The sequence below is a fragment of the Macaca thibetana genome, chromosome 7, assembly GCF_024542745.1.
Source record: "Macaca thibetana thibetana isolate TM-01 chromosome 7, ASM2454274v1, whole genome shotgun sequence".
NCBI classification, from domain to species: domain Eukaryota; kingdom Metazoa; phylum Chordata; class Mammalia; order Primates; family Cercopithecidae; genus Macaca; species Macaca thibetana.
In genome coordinates this window covers 156,441,489-156,456,459 of record NC_065584.1, presented here as the reverse complement: position 1 = coordinate 156,456,459, position 14,971 = coordinate 156,441,489, and the positions used below count along the sequence as shown (strand labels likewise).

Here is a 14,971-nt window from a genome sequence, read left to right as displayed (position 1 = left end):
ACAGACCTATCAGTTTTGACAAATTCATACAGTTGTGTATCTCGATTGCAAACAAGACATGAAATCGTTTCATTGCAGACAAAAAATTCCCGTGCTGCCCAGATTGCACAGATGTGGTCAGTCCATCCTCCAGCAGGCACTGATTTGGCCTCTGTCTCTGTAGCTTCTCCTTTTACAGAATATTACATAGATGGACTCACACAACATGTAGTTTTTGGAACCTGGCTTTTTTTTACTTAGCAAAATGCACTGGAAGTTCATCTATATTTTTGTTGCTGAGTTTTTGGTTCCACTGTGTGGATGCACCATGGTTTGTCCGTTCACCTGTTGACGGACATTTGGGTTGTTTCCAGCAGGTGTTTTTGGAATTTGTCTCCTTCGACTTGGCTCTTTGTAGACTCTCCAAATCAGATGACAAAAGAAAACTGCGATCTATTATTGTATCCTCAAGCCTTGGTCAACATCAAAATAACTAAATTCCACTTCCCAGAAGTTGACAGAACACCTTTTCAACCCAGCTTCTTTGTTCCCATCTGCCTCTGAGGTGTGGTTTGCTACACAGCCAAATGGCTGTTATCACTGGAGCAGACAGACACTTTTGAAAATGGAATTCTCAACTTTTATTCATATATTTTCTAAGCAAAATTCCCTTTTATCACCCTTGGATCATTGTGAGAAAGGCTCTGGCCCCCTACTCTGGGCTCACTACAGCCTCTGCTTGAAGATCTTCAGTGATGAGAAGCAGAATGACCTTCCCCCACTTCCCACCCTGACCCACAGAACTGTGCCAGTGGTCACCTGGGATGGGGCCGTCAGGAGGTTTTTCTGGTCACCTGCAATGATGGTGAGGAGGTTTTCTGTTTTAGGAAGTTTCTTGAAAATGTACTCTTCAACTTGAAAAACATGAATCTTATCACTATATCCAGCCTTTCCCCTTTCATTTCTTAATGACTTATTTCTGTATTTATCAATCTCTCTCTTTCTTCACTTACACACTATTTCCCTCCTTACAAAAAGGATTTCAAATGACTTGAGAAAGACTTAGAGGGTCACAAGATTTTTAAAAAGTGAGAAAACTAGGACTAAAGGAAGATAAAAGTAGGAAAAAGAAAGCGAAGCCACGGGAATATTAGCACACAAAATCCACTTTGCAGGATCTGGTATACTCTCTCTTTGAGGTGAGGCATAATTTTGGCTTTGAGGTTCCTTGTAGCCAGTTCAAACAGAAAACAGAATCAGTCCCACAATCCATAATCCAAAATGTCTATAGGATTTTTAAAAACTGTGTACACACACACACACACACACAGTATGTGTGTGTGTAATGTAGTAATTAAAAAAAATTTTTTTTTAGAGATGGGTTCTTGCTAGTTGCCCTGGCTGGTTTCAAACTCCTAGCCTCAAATGATCTTCCCACCTTGGCCTCCCAAAGGTGGTTCATTACAGGTGTGAACCACCACGCCTGGCATCAGATGTAGTACTTTTAACAGCACCCTTGAATCCTCAATCCTCTACGGCAGCATTGCTCAAAAGGCAGTCCAAAGACAACTCCATCCAACACACCTTAGGAACTTGCTAAAAATGCCAATCCTCGGCCAGGGTTGGCCCAGAGTTGGTCTTGTCAAACAAGATCCCCAGATCTTACACTGAAGTGTAAGAGTCACTGTTTCTACAATTTAGAAACCAAGATCATCTAGGTCTCAGGCCTCACCCACCAAGGGGAGTACCTCCACCAAGGGTGGCTCACGGGGTACCCCAGCAGCCACCACCTAAGGTAGATTGCTGTAGGGAATCTCTTTTAGGGCTGAACCCAGTGCCTGGCCCAGAGGGGTCTATAGGAATTCAGATGGGGGACAGTGTGCCAATGCAACCTCCATCAAGGGCACCATGACTTACCATGCTCCATTCGGTGCTAAACCATTTGGCTCCGCAAGGCTTGAGATGGCAGGATTGCTGGCTGGGGGGTTTTTCCAGGAAAGAACATTCAGAGGGGTCCAACACTTCAAAGGTATCTGCATTCTTTCTAACACAAATCACCTCCCTCTGTTGTGTCCCACTCCCACACTCGATGGAACACTGCAGAAAGAAGCAGAGAAAGATGAGTGTCACATGATGGAAAGGGGGCGGGGCGGCAGCTACTGTCCATCAAGGGATGCTTATGATGGGCACCGTCAATTCCACCACCAACTCTGGGAGGAAGAACCCATGAGATCCTGGAAATGTTTCTGGAGGAGAAGTGGCATATGGATTGCAATTTCCTAACAGTTCCGTCTCCAAATGCAGACTAGGTGCCCTGATTGTCATACCTGGAGGATACTGGTCACTAAGATCTTATTGTCTTCTGTGCTGAGAGGGAAATAGTTTACCATAAACTCTCCTGCAGGAACACACCAGCCAGGTCATTTGGTTGTTTCTGTCCCATAGACTCTGACACTTCTCACAGGAGGTAAGACAATGAACTGACATTCTTATCTGTTATTTTCTTAGGAGGTGGATACTGTGACTGAATGAACTCCTAGACTCTGCACACCTGTGAACACCCAAAGCTGAGAAGACCTAAGGCTTGGGAAAATGTACCCTATGGTCAACCCTCCCGTTCCAACAGGGCAGCCAGCGGGAACTGTAACAGAGCCCAATCTTCTTGTTTCCTAATGTGGTGCTGAAATCTGCAACACGGAGTAGTGACCCCACAAAGAAGCCAGGCAATTCCATATGTTGGTGCATTTCATTCGTTTATGGAAATAAAATGCATATAACTATTTGCTCATAAATTATCCCATTTAGTATCTATTACTTTGCAAAAGGTTTTTTTTTTTTTTGCTCATGTTTGGTTTACTCAATACTTTTGTTTTTTGAGACAAGGTCTCACTCTGTCACCCAGGCTGGAGTGCAGTGGTGTGATCATGGCTCACTGCAGCCTCAACCTCCTGAGCTCAAGTGGTCCTCTCACCTCAACCTCCAGAGTCGCTGGGACCACAGGTGTGCACCATCTTGCCTAGTTCTTTTTTTTTTTTTTTTTTTTTTTGAGACAGGATCTCACTCTGTCACCAAGGCTGGAGTGCAGTGGAGTGATCTTGGCTCACTGCAACCTCCACTTCCCAGACTCAAGTGATCGTCCCACCTCAGCCTCCAGAGTAGCTGGGAATACAGGCACATGTCACCATGCCTGGCTAATTTTTATATTTTTTGTAGAGATGGGGTTTTTCCATGTTGCCCAGGCTGGTCTTGAACTCCTGAACCCAAATGATCTGCCTGCCTTGGCCTCTCAAAGTGCTGGGATTACAGGCATGAGCCACCACACTAGGCCTTGCCTGACTAACTAAAAAAAATTTTTTTTAGAGACAGGGGCTGGGCACGGCAGCTCACTCCTATAATCCTAGCACTTTGGGAGGCCAAGGTGGTTGAATCACCTGGGGTCAGGAGGCAGAGGCAAGATAATCGCTGGAACCTGGGAGGCAGAGGTTGCAGTGAGCCAAGGTTGTGCCACTGCACTCTAGCATGGGTGACAGAGCAAGACTCCGTCTCAAAAAAAAAAAAAAAAAAAAAAAATTGTTTTTAGAGATGGGGTCTCATTATGTTGCCCAGGCTGGTTCTTGAACTCCTGGCCTCAACCACTCCTCCTGCCTTGGCCTCCCATCATTCTGGGATTACAGGCATAAGCCACTGTACCCAGCCTCTTAATACTTTTTGATTTAAAGTTGTAAAGCTGTGGTCTGTGTGCTTTTATCGACTTTAAAGAATCTACTACCTTTATAAGAAGCCTGCAACAATGTCTGCAGTTCAAACTCTAAATATTAGCTTTGCTGTCCATAGGCAGCCACACAATCAAATAAAAACAGGGAGAAAGAAAAGCCCCTATCTATGGAAAAAAAATCACAAAACCCCCAAACCAAACAAATGATGAATTAGTCACACAGGGCATGAATTAGCAGAGGCCATCAGTTTCTGCTTTCTCTATGCCTTCTTTTTTGCCATCTTCGTAGCATTCAAAAAACTATAAGTTTTTTTATTTAAAAAAATATATATTTTTTGGGATGGAATCTTGCTCTGTTGCCCAGGCTAGAGTGCAGTGGTGCGATCTTGGCTCACTGCAACCTCTGCCTCCCAGGTTCAAGCCTCAACCTCCTAAGTAGTTGGGGCTACAGGTGCGAGCCCCCATGCCTGGCTAATTTTTGTATTTTTAGTAGAGACAGGGTTTCGTCATATTGGCCAGGGTGGTCTTGAACTCCTGACCTTCGGTGATCTGCCTGCCTTGGCCTCCCAAAGGGCTGGGATTACAGGCATGAGCCGCCGTAACCAGCCAAAAAAACCCCCAAAACTGTAAGATTTCCTACTCTTCCTACTTTCCTATTTTCCTCCATGTTAGTTTATGATTTGGAGTGTATTTGTGTCTTGGCCTTTTCTTTTTCTATACATGTCCTTTTCCCTTTCTATTCGTGTCTTGTCCTTTTCTCAAGTGCTGCAGGCATTGGAAGAACTGAAGAGCCACAAACTGCAGCAGGCAAAGGTCTGGCCTCTCCCGCAGGAGGAATGAGGATGGGGCAGGGATGGGCGGCAGGGGTGGAACACTAGGCCGAAGTCAGGAGACATGGAAACTAGAGTCTAGACAGCGTCGCTAAATAGTTCTGTGTCTCTGGCCAAGACATTGCCCTTTCCCAGGTTGCTGTGGTCTTATCTGAAAAGCGAAAGTGAGGGGTTTGGAAACATGATCTGAAAGAACCCTCAATGCTATGAGATCCTACATCTGTACTAAGTGTGTGGCAGAACAGAAGACTGCACACTTTGATCAAAACCTGTCATTATCTTCTGCTATTTTTGGCAAGTCCTTGAAGAGATTGTGTACTTAAGGGAGAATGAGCACATCTCAGTCTTCTCTTACTGTAAATGCTCAGAAATGGCAGAATATGTGTGTCTGGAAAGTGAGTGAATGTATTTATGTGTATCTGTATCTGTGTATGTGTGTGTACTCGCGCATGAGACAGCATTTGAAGACAAGAAAGGGCAATCAGCCTTGGTGGACCAGAAATTATGGGGAATCTTTGAATACTGAAAGATAGATGAGATCAAATTGAAGAAGGAAACTATAGTCCAAATGTACACAAAGGAGGAGTTCTAGCAAAGATCATGTGCTTCATTCTGTATTGGTGGTAGATGGAGATCAGGATGGAGGTCTCAGGACAATGAGTGATTAGCTGAGTTACTGGCCAAGAGCAGCCAGGGTGGCCTGACTGTGCCAAGGAAGAGGAAGCAGTGAGTCATCTGCCAGAAGCATTCGTGTCAAAGTGCAAAATGAAGTCATTTTCAGGTATTCAAGGGCTCAAAAACCTTACCACTTACAAATCCTATCTGAAAGACTTTCTGGGTTATAGTCTTTAGCAAAATAAAAAGAACCAGGAAGAAGACATAGGATATAAAAGGAGGTGCTGGCAAAGACACCAATAAAAGCTGTTATTACTAATGGATGCCAGGTGTCTTTTAGGGACGATAACAATGTGTTGGAATTGGTTGTACAACTTTGTGAATTTACTAAAAACCAATGAATTGTATATTTTTAAAGGTTATGGTATGTGAATTATATTTCAATAAAAAAGAATCTTTGAGGGGAAAGGAGAAAGCTATTTTAAAATTTAAATCTATATTTTCTATAAAATTAACATTAATCTGGAGCTAGATCCAGATAATATCAACATCTTTTTGGAGATATTGTAGATCGAGAGAGAGAGTGGAGGTAAATAAAAGGGGAAAGCTTCTATTTTCTTTTAGGAGAGATGTGGTTTCTGATAACTTGACACTAATGGATACATAAAAGTTAAAATTCTGTGCTAAAAATTTGAATGTTATCACAGAAGATATACCACTAGAAGATTTATGACTTCCAAAATGTTGGAGGGGAAAAATGGAATTAAGAAAACCTGACTAGTAACAAACATGTTGAAAGGAAAGAGGAAAGAAGCAAGAAAGCATGACAACAGAAAACACAAAATAAGATGGTAGCGAAAAGTCCAAACATGTAAGTGATTACAATAAATATAAATGGTTAAAATTTAACTCTTAAAACACAGAGGTCTATAGGTTGGGTAAAAATAAAGACAAAAATAGTCCTCCATATGAAAGACATACCTTAAAAATACATAAAAAGTTTGAAAATTAAGAAATTGATGAAGATGTATCAGGTGAAAATAAAAAATGAGAAACAAGATGGAGTAATTCAAAGAGTACACAAAATATAATCCACAGAGATAAGCATACATGACACAAAGTAATATTTAATAGGGATAAATGCTTTCAGTGAGAAGTGATGGCAATTATGCATGTTTCTGTACCTAAAGAATTCCTGCAGTTGCACTTTGGTGGATCATTGATTCGTGAAAAGATGAGAATAAAAATATCTACTGCAATAAATGCAATCAATAAATGCAATCCAGACCCAGAGGCAGACAAAATGGCTGCTCCTGAAGACTAGAAACTGTGACAGATCTCAGAACTAAGACAGTCTAAAGTTGCAGTAAACTCAGAATTGATAGAGAAGAAAGGAAATAATTCTGGGCATAAATAATAGACTTGGTAGACTCTTATGAGTAAGAGTTGGGCTACTGTGCCACCAGAGTAGAAAAAGACTCCCAGCCGGGCGCGGTGGCTCAAGCCTGTAATCCCAGCACTTTGGGAGGCCGAGGCGGGTGGATCACGAGGTCAGGAGATCGAGACCATCCTGGCTAACTCGGTGAAACCCCGTCTCTACTAAAAATACAAAAAATTAGCCGGGCGAGGTGGCGGGCGCCTGTGGTCCCAGCTACTCGGGAGGCTGAGGCAGGAGAATGGCGTAAACCCGGGAGGCGGAGCTTGCAGTGAGCTGAGATCTGGCCACTGCACTCCAGCCTGGGCGACACAGCGAGACTCGGTCTCAAAAAAAAAAAAAAAAGAAAAAGACTCCCTAAGCTTGATATACTCCTAGTTTCCAGGGATCTGGGAAGCAGCAGAAATGGAATATATGCCTTTCTTGGTGGAGTCAGAAAGACTCTAAGGCCAGAAACTCCTTAGTCTCTGTCTCTCCGTGGACTTATGTCTCATTCTCTCAGACTGGCTTTTTGCACAAGCCTCAGTAGGGCCACTGCCAGCACTTGAGCTCACAACCTCCTAGTGAGTCTCTTCCCTAAAACACAAATGAAAAGTCCCCGGGAAGGATTCTGTTTGGCTCAGCTTGGGTCACATGTCCACCTGTTGGGTCACATGTCTACCCCTGGACTAATCACTGTGACCAGGTTGGTGGGGTATTCGAAATGCCAACTTTAATTCAACCCATATGGTTGGAAGGAACATTTATTTTTATATTCTGAAGTCAGTTAATGTTTAAAACTTACCTTTCAAGAAATAAGCATGCTCTTATTTAATTTTCTTTGGGGAGTCAAATTCCTAGGGCAGGGAGTTTCTATCAGGCCCTGATATCCTTATAAATCCAGAACCAAAACCTTGGCCACATTAAATTGTATCTTGACCCTTTTGGACAACAGGGCAACCAATCCTTTGTTTCTAATCTTAGCAGAAATAAAGGTTGTCTTTGCCAGTGTTCATACCACTCTTAGTTCTTTGAGCTTATGTATAAGTCAATAGGAGGCCACAAGAAAAAAGGCCCTGAATCCTGCTCCCTTCTCTTCTAAGAATGGTAGACATATGAGTTCAATTGTACTGCTTATTTCACATGTGTGACTATAATCATCTGATATGATTTCACACATCTATGGATATTTGGTATAATTGGTGTCCCATATGTAGTCACTGCTGAATTATCTTTGGGGTTTAGGTCCTATGTATTTTACTACCAGTAATGAGATAGCAATTGCTGGCAGAAAAAATAAACATAGAGCAATGGGAACTAATATTTATTAGGTATTTCTCATATCCCAAGCAACAGATAACTCTCTTTATGTATAGCATCTTACGAAAACCTCATAACAACCTTAGGAGGTTGGTATTATTATCTTCATATTCAGAGGAAACAGGCTCAGATAGGTTAAATCACTCACCTAGAGCCAGAAAACTAATGAGAAGTCAAGCTGGGATCAGTTAGCAAATGTGTCTAACTTTGATATTCACCAGAGTAGCACTGGAAGTACTTGAATTCTTTCTGAATTCTCTATATTTTAAGAAACATTAAAGGGAATTTTGAAAAGAAAAACATTTCCCTATGCTTTTTGCATAAAAACCCTATGTTGAAGTGGGAGAGATGATAGCGTTTGGATATCTTCACATTCTATTTCTCACTTGCCATTACGCCATATGCATTTTCACATCTTCCTAACGATCACTGTCATTGTCACCTTATATTTTACTGAGTTATGATATGCCATAATATCTGTAACCATCCTGCTGTCATGAACATCTCTGCTGAAAACTTTTTTTTTTCTGTTGTTAATTATTTCCTTAAAATGCAACCCCAGGAGTGGGGTGACTGGGTTAAGGCAAATGAACATTTTTATGGTTCTTGACTTTTATTGCCAAATTGCTTTCCAAAGGGCTTGTATCAGTTTACAAGGACAAGGCAGCACATTTTTTTCCAAGGTCGGTTTTTAAAGCTACTTAAAAGAAATAAAATTCTATATGGAGCCAGAGGTCTTGATAATGTGTAAATCATGATCATAAGCCAAACAGTCCTTGGAGAACTAGCCAGCCCTGGGAGCCAAATGCTAAGTGGCCCAAGAACTCCAATACTGATGGTAATCAAGACAAGGCAGTCATTTCCACATTTTCTTCGTGGGGTTCACGTTCAATTTTGGAAGAGTGAGGGAAAATGTAATTCTTCAATTATTAAAGTATTCAGTATTATTTATTCTTCATAATTAACAATTCCAACTTTTAAAATTTCTGCTTCTGACACTGTCAGAAACGGAAAAAGCTGGCTTTATTAACAGGAATAATAATAGCAGCAGCCAGCATTTCTTGTGTGTCAGGCACTGTGCTACATACTTTTTGTACATAATTTCATTTCTTCTAAAAATAACCTCATAAGGTACCATCATTGCCAGCATTTTATAGATGAGGAAAGCATGCTAGGCCATAAGCTCCCTGAGGGCAGGGATATTTGTGTTGCTCACTGATGTAGCCTAAGTACTTAGATGAGCACACAGTAGGTGCTCAATGAATACTGTTGACCGACTGAGGCTCCAGAAATATAAATAGCTTCTCCAGGGTCACAGGTAGACAGTGGCACAGCTGGGATTCAAAGTTGGGACACCTGACACAAAGTCCTGGTTCCTAATCCCTCTGGTATGCTGCCTTTTGCCTGGCACAGGCAGACGTACCCAGTTCTGGCCACTCACCTGACTCCAGCTCCCGGCAAACCACTCCACCTTGCCTGTGCAGGGTCCGTTGTCACATGGGGTGGCCTCTGCCGGCCGGTTGTTCCCACAGCCCTCCAGGGGCAGGCTGCTGACATGGTTGGTCATGCACACCACCGAGCGTGTCCGCACTCCGGCCCCACACTCCGCTGAGCACTGTGAGACAGGGGAAGGGCACATTAGTGGGGAGGCCCTGGCAGCTGCTGAAGCCACTTTCAAATGATGGAAAGGAGGATGGAATGCTTCATTTTCCTGCCATCTGTTTCCCCTAGAAATATCTGACAGCTTCTCGTGCATAGCCTACTCCATTACGAGATATCAGTATGACAACTCCCTGTCTTAGATTTTCTGGGTTGGGCTTCATTCCAAATTCCAAATATCCAATCTCGCCACTGCAATTAATACACTTATACTTGTTAGACTATCCTTCCCAGCTTTTGCTTTCAAAAATATATTCAGCTTGGCTGGGTACGGTGGCTCACGCCTGTAGTACCAGAGCTTTGGGAGGCTGAAGTGGGAGGATTGCCTGAGCTCAAGAATTTGAGACCAGCCTGGATAGCACAGTAAGACTGTCTCTACAAAAATTCAAAAAATTGGCCAGGAGCAGTAGGTGTGCACCTACTGTAGTCCCAACTACTCAGGAGGCTGAGGCAGGAGGATCGCTTGAGCCCAGGAGTTTGAGGCTACACTGAGCTATGACTGCACCACTGCACTCCAGCCTGGGCAACAGAGTGAGAAGACCCTGCCTCTAAAAATAAAAATAAAAATAAAAATATATTCAGCTGAAGAAGAATGAGTACATGAAAACCTGGGCACATTTCTGCCTGCTAGTAGCCAAGTCTGGGCTGGGAAAAGAGGGGGACTTGAGTCTGTCACCTCAATATTGCTGCCTGATATTAAGGTAAATTGTTCTAGTCCCTGAAGGCCACAGCTATGAGAGGATTGGGAAACAGCTTGGTATAGAGGGAGAGCTTGGATTTGGAACTAGGTGCATCAGTGTTGATATCCTCACTAGCTATGCGGCCTGGAGCAAGTGACCCAGCCCCTCCTACCTTTGGCATGCTCATCTAGACAACTGGCATAGAAACACATTTCTGGCAGGGCTATGGAGACTGTATAATATGCTTTGCAGGCAGGGGGTGCTCAATAAATGGTATAAGGGGCTTCAACTCCTACATTCCCACTCCAAGATAGAGAAACAAAGCCTCATAGGGATAAAATCTTCACTTACAGCCAAATAACTATTAGTGATTTTTCTACTACAATCACACAGTTCTCTCCTAGGAGACAGTGAAAGCATTCCTGAGTCACAGCCCAAAGCTCTTAGAGCATTTTCCATCTGTCTCGGCATACTTTGGAATGTGCCCTTATTTTGGTTCTCATCTTATCTTGTCTTTTCTTTTTTTCAAGACACGGTCTCGCTTTGTCACCCAGATAGGATTGCATCACCCAGGTGGCGTGATATCAGCTCACTGCAGTCTCGACCTCTTGGGGTCAAGCGATCCTCCCACCTCAGCCTCCTGAGTAGCTCCAGGTGCTCACCACCACGTCCAGCTAATTTTTGTATTTTTTGTAGAGATGGGATTTTGTCACGTTGCCCAGGCTGGTCTCGAACTTCTGAGCGCAAGATCTGCCTGCCTCGGCCTCCCAAAGTGCTGGGATTGCAGGCGTGTGCCACCACACCTAAACTTCATCTTATCTTTTCAAACATTTTTTGGGCATCCTCAGCTGGGTGTCCTACGGGTACCTTGAATCCAGCATGTACACCTTCGCCACTGTTACCATTCCTCCTCTTTTCTGATTTGCTTTCAAGTTTCCACCTGGATTTGAAAGTTGACTGTTCTCCTACCCTCTTGCTTCCAACATCTAGACAATCATTAGGTCTCACAGACTCTAGTTCTGCCACATTTCTCTAATCCGTCTTGTCCCTTTCCACCCATGGTTCCCAGTACAGTTTACTTTCTTACCCTGGACTGTGGCTGTAGCTTCGTGCTCAACCTCACCAGCTTTTCCAATGCATTGGGTTGCCAGGTGTTGAGAACTCCATGCTAAAAATTCCCTCTGAAGTCATCCCATTCCTAACAGAAGTCACATATGGACTTCCCAACTAGCATTAAGGGTTTTCTATACTATGGCCCTAATTGACCCAATTCTTCTAGACTAATTTCCCATTATCCTATCCCACATACCTCCTGCTGGACAGACTCAGAGTGGCTGCTATTCCCTGATCACATAAAAGGCTAACAGACTCCTTGCCCCTGCCATTCCCTCCACCCAGCATGCTCTTTCCCTTCACTGGACAGATCAGAAGCCTTTAAGGCTCAGCCTAAATACCATCTCCTCCGTGAAAACTATCTTGACTGCCCAATTTAAGATGTTCTTTCCAGTCTTGGAATTCTCATGGCACTCTATGTGCTGCTTCCTGCCTTTGTATTATGGTTATTTGTGTCCTTTTTTTTTTTTTTTTTTTGTCTTTGCTGAAGTAGGCTTGGTGACAGCAGGAACTAATGAATCATCTCTAATTCTTTCTCAGGTCAGTGTCTTACTCATGAGTAAATCCATGAATATCAGTTGCATATAGACTTGGGCCCTGCCTTGTTCATCTATTAGCACTTTCCAATCCTAGACGTGGCCCTTTAGCACATGACCAAAGCCCTTTCTAAGGGTTTCTGGGTCGTTTCTTAAAAATAGAGTCAATGTTTGAGTTCTACCCATATTATTTTAGAAAATAAAGCAATAGAATTTTAAATAAAAATGGAGAAAAGGGCAAAACAATCCTTACAACCTTATTTTCTTATCAAAATTTCCACTTTCATTTTTGTATGCTGCCATCTAGTCTTGTAAAATCACATGTTAGTATGAGTGATCAAACATTTACCTTTCCACTGCTAAGCTGGGCCTGACCCCTCAGGGAAGAAACTCCCTCTGGAGCAAAGGGCTTGAAGGTGATCAGAACATGCCACCCCAAAATGTGTTGCTTTGGCATATTGAGTATTTTGAGCTGAAGGCTATTGAGAAATAGCAGATGCAGGAGGACCTCTCTGCCTTCCCCCTTTCTGCCTAAAAACCAGTGCATAAAATTCCCACGAGAAAGGTGCCCTCCCAGCACTAGGAAGAAGAGAACATTCTCGTCATTGGAGAGGGGAGTTGACTCCAAGATGAGTCTGCAAAAATAAACTTTAATAAAATAACCCTTGTCTTCTGTTTCCCCCATATTTTTCTTAGTCAATTTCTCACAATTTACTGTCCCTAGAAGCCCCAGCCCCTTTACTTTTTCCAATTACTTCTCCATAGTTTATCACCCTTTGTTAAAATGGTATATAATCCCTCAAGTCTAATTGCTTCTTTGGGATTGTCACTTCTTTCCTATGAAGCCCCCCATGCCACTATAAAAATATTAACATCAAATAAAATTGGTATGCTTTTTGTCTGTTAATCTTTTGTCAGCTTAATTCACAGACTGCAGCCAGAGAACCTAAGAATGTAGAGGAAACATTTTTCCTCCCCTACAGGTGTGCAGACATTTTTCATGTCCTTTGCTCTATTTAGATTGTTATTAGAAATCTGGGACAATGACTCAGTCCCTTAGCTTAAAATTTGTTACAATAATTGAAATATTCTAGGCTAAAGGATTTGCTTGTTTGTTTCAGCCATGTATGATCTGGTTTTCTTCCTAACTTTAAAACTCAAGATATTTAAATATTCTTGTAAAGAATACAAGGTAGGCCAGGTGTGGTGGCTCACACCTGTAATCCCAGCACTTTGGGAGGCTACGGTGGGCAGATCACCTGAGGTCGGGAGTTTGAGATCAGCCTCGCCAACATGTTGAAATCCCATCGCTACTAAAAATCCAAAAATTAACTGGACATGGTGGTGCACACTTGTGATTCCAGCTATTTGGGAGGCTGAAGCAGAAGAATCGCTTGAACCTGGGAGGTGGAGATTGCAGTGATGCAGTGAGCCAAGATGGCGCCACTGCACTCCAGCCTGGGTGACAGAGCGAGACTCTATCTCAAAAAAAAAAAAAAAAAAAAAAAAAAAGAAGAATAAAAGGTAAATAGGATTTCAGTTATCTTCATGTTTCCAACCCTTAGACTACTTTCCAGGTAATTTCCATCTGATTAGCTAACTTAATTTTCTGCTTTCAAAACCAAGTAATGCACATGCATCTGGGAAAGTGTCTCCACATCCCCATGTACTTAACTTAAAAGAAGAATGTGAAGGACCATGCCAGTGCCCAATGGGAGGACACCACATGGATGAGGCCTGTAGAGGAGTTTCATTTTATTACAACACCTGCAGTGAAAAGCCCAACAAATGTAAATATGAAAGGAGCTCCCCACATAGAACCTGGCCTAGGAAGCTTTTCAGCAGAAGCAAGGGGAAGAAATCCCTACCAGGGAGTAGGGACTAACCTTCCAGGTGAGGCTCCAAACCACACCCACCCACTGTCCTTAAAGGATGTTCCTAAAAGAAGGACCCAATCTGCTTTGCTAGTCAGAAGAGAACATGACTTGTAATTGAACTTCTGGGCTGATAAAACACAGAAGCACATGGAATTCCTAAGCAACCCTCTGGTGGGGACTGCCTTCTCACTCCAGCAACAGTTAAATCCTAAACTTGGCCCAATTGGCCCCTAAGGGACTATAAGGCTCTAATGACTATTCTTGAACTTCAGCTTTATGTATCATTTCTTGTAATTTAAATGATTCAGTATTTTCTTCCTGGAAAACTTTCTTAGAAATTAGGTGTTACCAAACTAATGCTGGTGGACTTTCTAAAGTGTTTTTTCCTGTTGTGATTGAAAACTGCACATGTGCTTAGACCTATCATTGAATTGTAGAACCGAAAAGTCATGATGCTTACTTCTGATACGGCCCACTCTCAATTAAAAGCAGCTGAAAAGATGTTTTTAAGGTGAGTCATTAAGCCAGAAGACCTTTGTGTCCCTAGAAGTTTAAGAGAAGATTCAGACTGGGGTTACAACCTGAATTCATTTAGGTAAAGATTAATTAATTTTAAATTGGGCAATAAGACACATTCTGTACTCTTAAGTGTTTGCAAACTTTAATTTTCTTTGGTTTTTCCCTCTTGAGCTTATTGAATCAGAGGCTGTGTCTTGTTCATGACTGGCATGGAACAGGTGCTCAACACATGTTCATTCCCAGTAATAAAAAATTTCATAGTTCAGACTGAAGCTTAACAAGGCCTTTTTTACACAAAGCAACTATTCAAAAGTGGAAGACTGCCATCCGCTGGTCATTCCAGGGGCTGAACATTTTCTAAGACCAACTGGTGGCCCAAAGGCCCCTGGTGACATGGAGCTGAAGAAGAATGAAGCAGCCCAAAGGAAACCCTTCCCACTGTGCCAACCTCATCTAGGTCATAGCTTCAAATATGTTACTGCAGCGGTTACTCAGCAATGTTACAGTTGAAAAAACTGAAGCTTAGTTAGTCACTAGCTGGCTCAGGGTCAAATACGAAATAAGTGGTGGTCATGGAGATGACACCAAAGCCAGTGTACTGGTGTCCCACTCATCTACTCTAAAATAAGCATGAACATTTAGAATTCATCATCTATTCTGAGGGTAGATAAGGCAAAAATTATTTACTTACATCATAGCACCCAACTTGCATGA

The 14,971-nt window shown here is 42.5% G+C and overlaps 1 protein-coding gene across 2 annotated transcripts in view; it reads right to left on the bottom strand.

Moving 5' to 3' along the window:
* The window catches only part of THSD4 (thrombospondin type 1 domain containing 4), a 686,742-nt gene that overhangs the window by 14,742 nt on the left and 657,029 nt on the right, over window positions 1–14,971 (bottom strand). For both annotated transcript variants that reach the window (XM_050796270.1, XM_050796271.1), the window contains 2 exons: window positions 9,315–9,488; window positions 1,897–2,076 (listed from right to left, as the gene is read on the bottom strand). In XM_050796270.1, coding sequence (XP_050652227.1) covers window positions 1,897–2,076; window positions 9,315–9,488 — 354 coding nt within the window. The remainder of the gene's footprint in view (window positions 1–1,896; window positions 2,077–9,314; window positions 9,489–14,971) is intronic.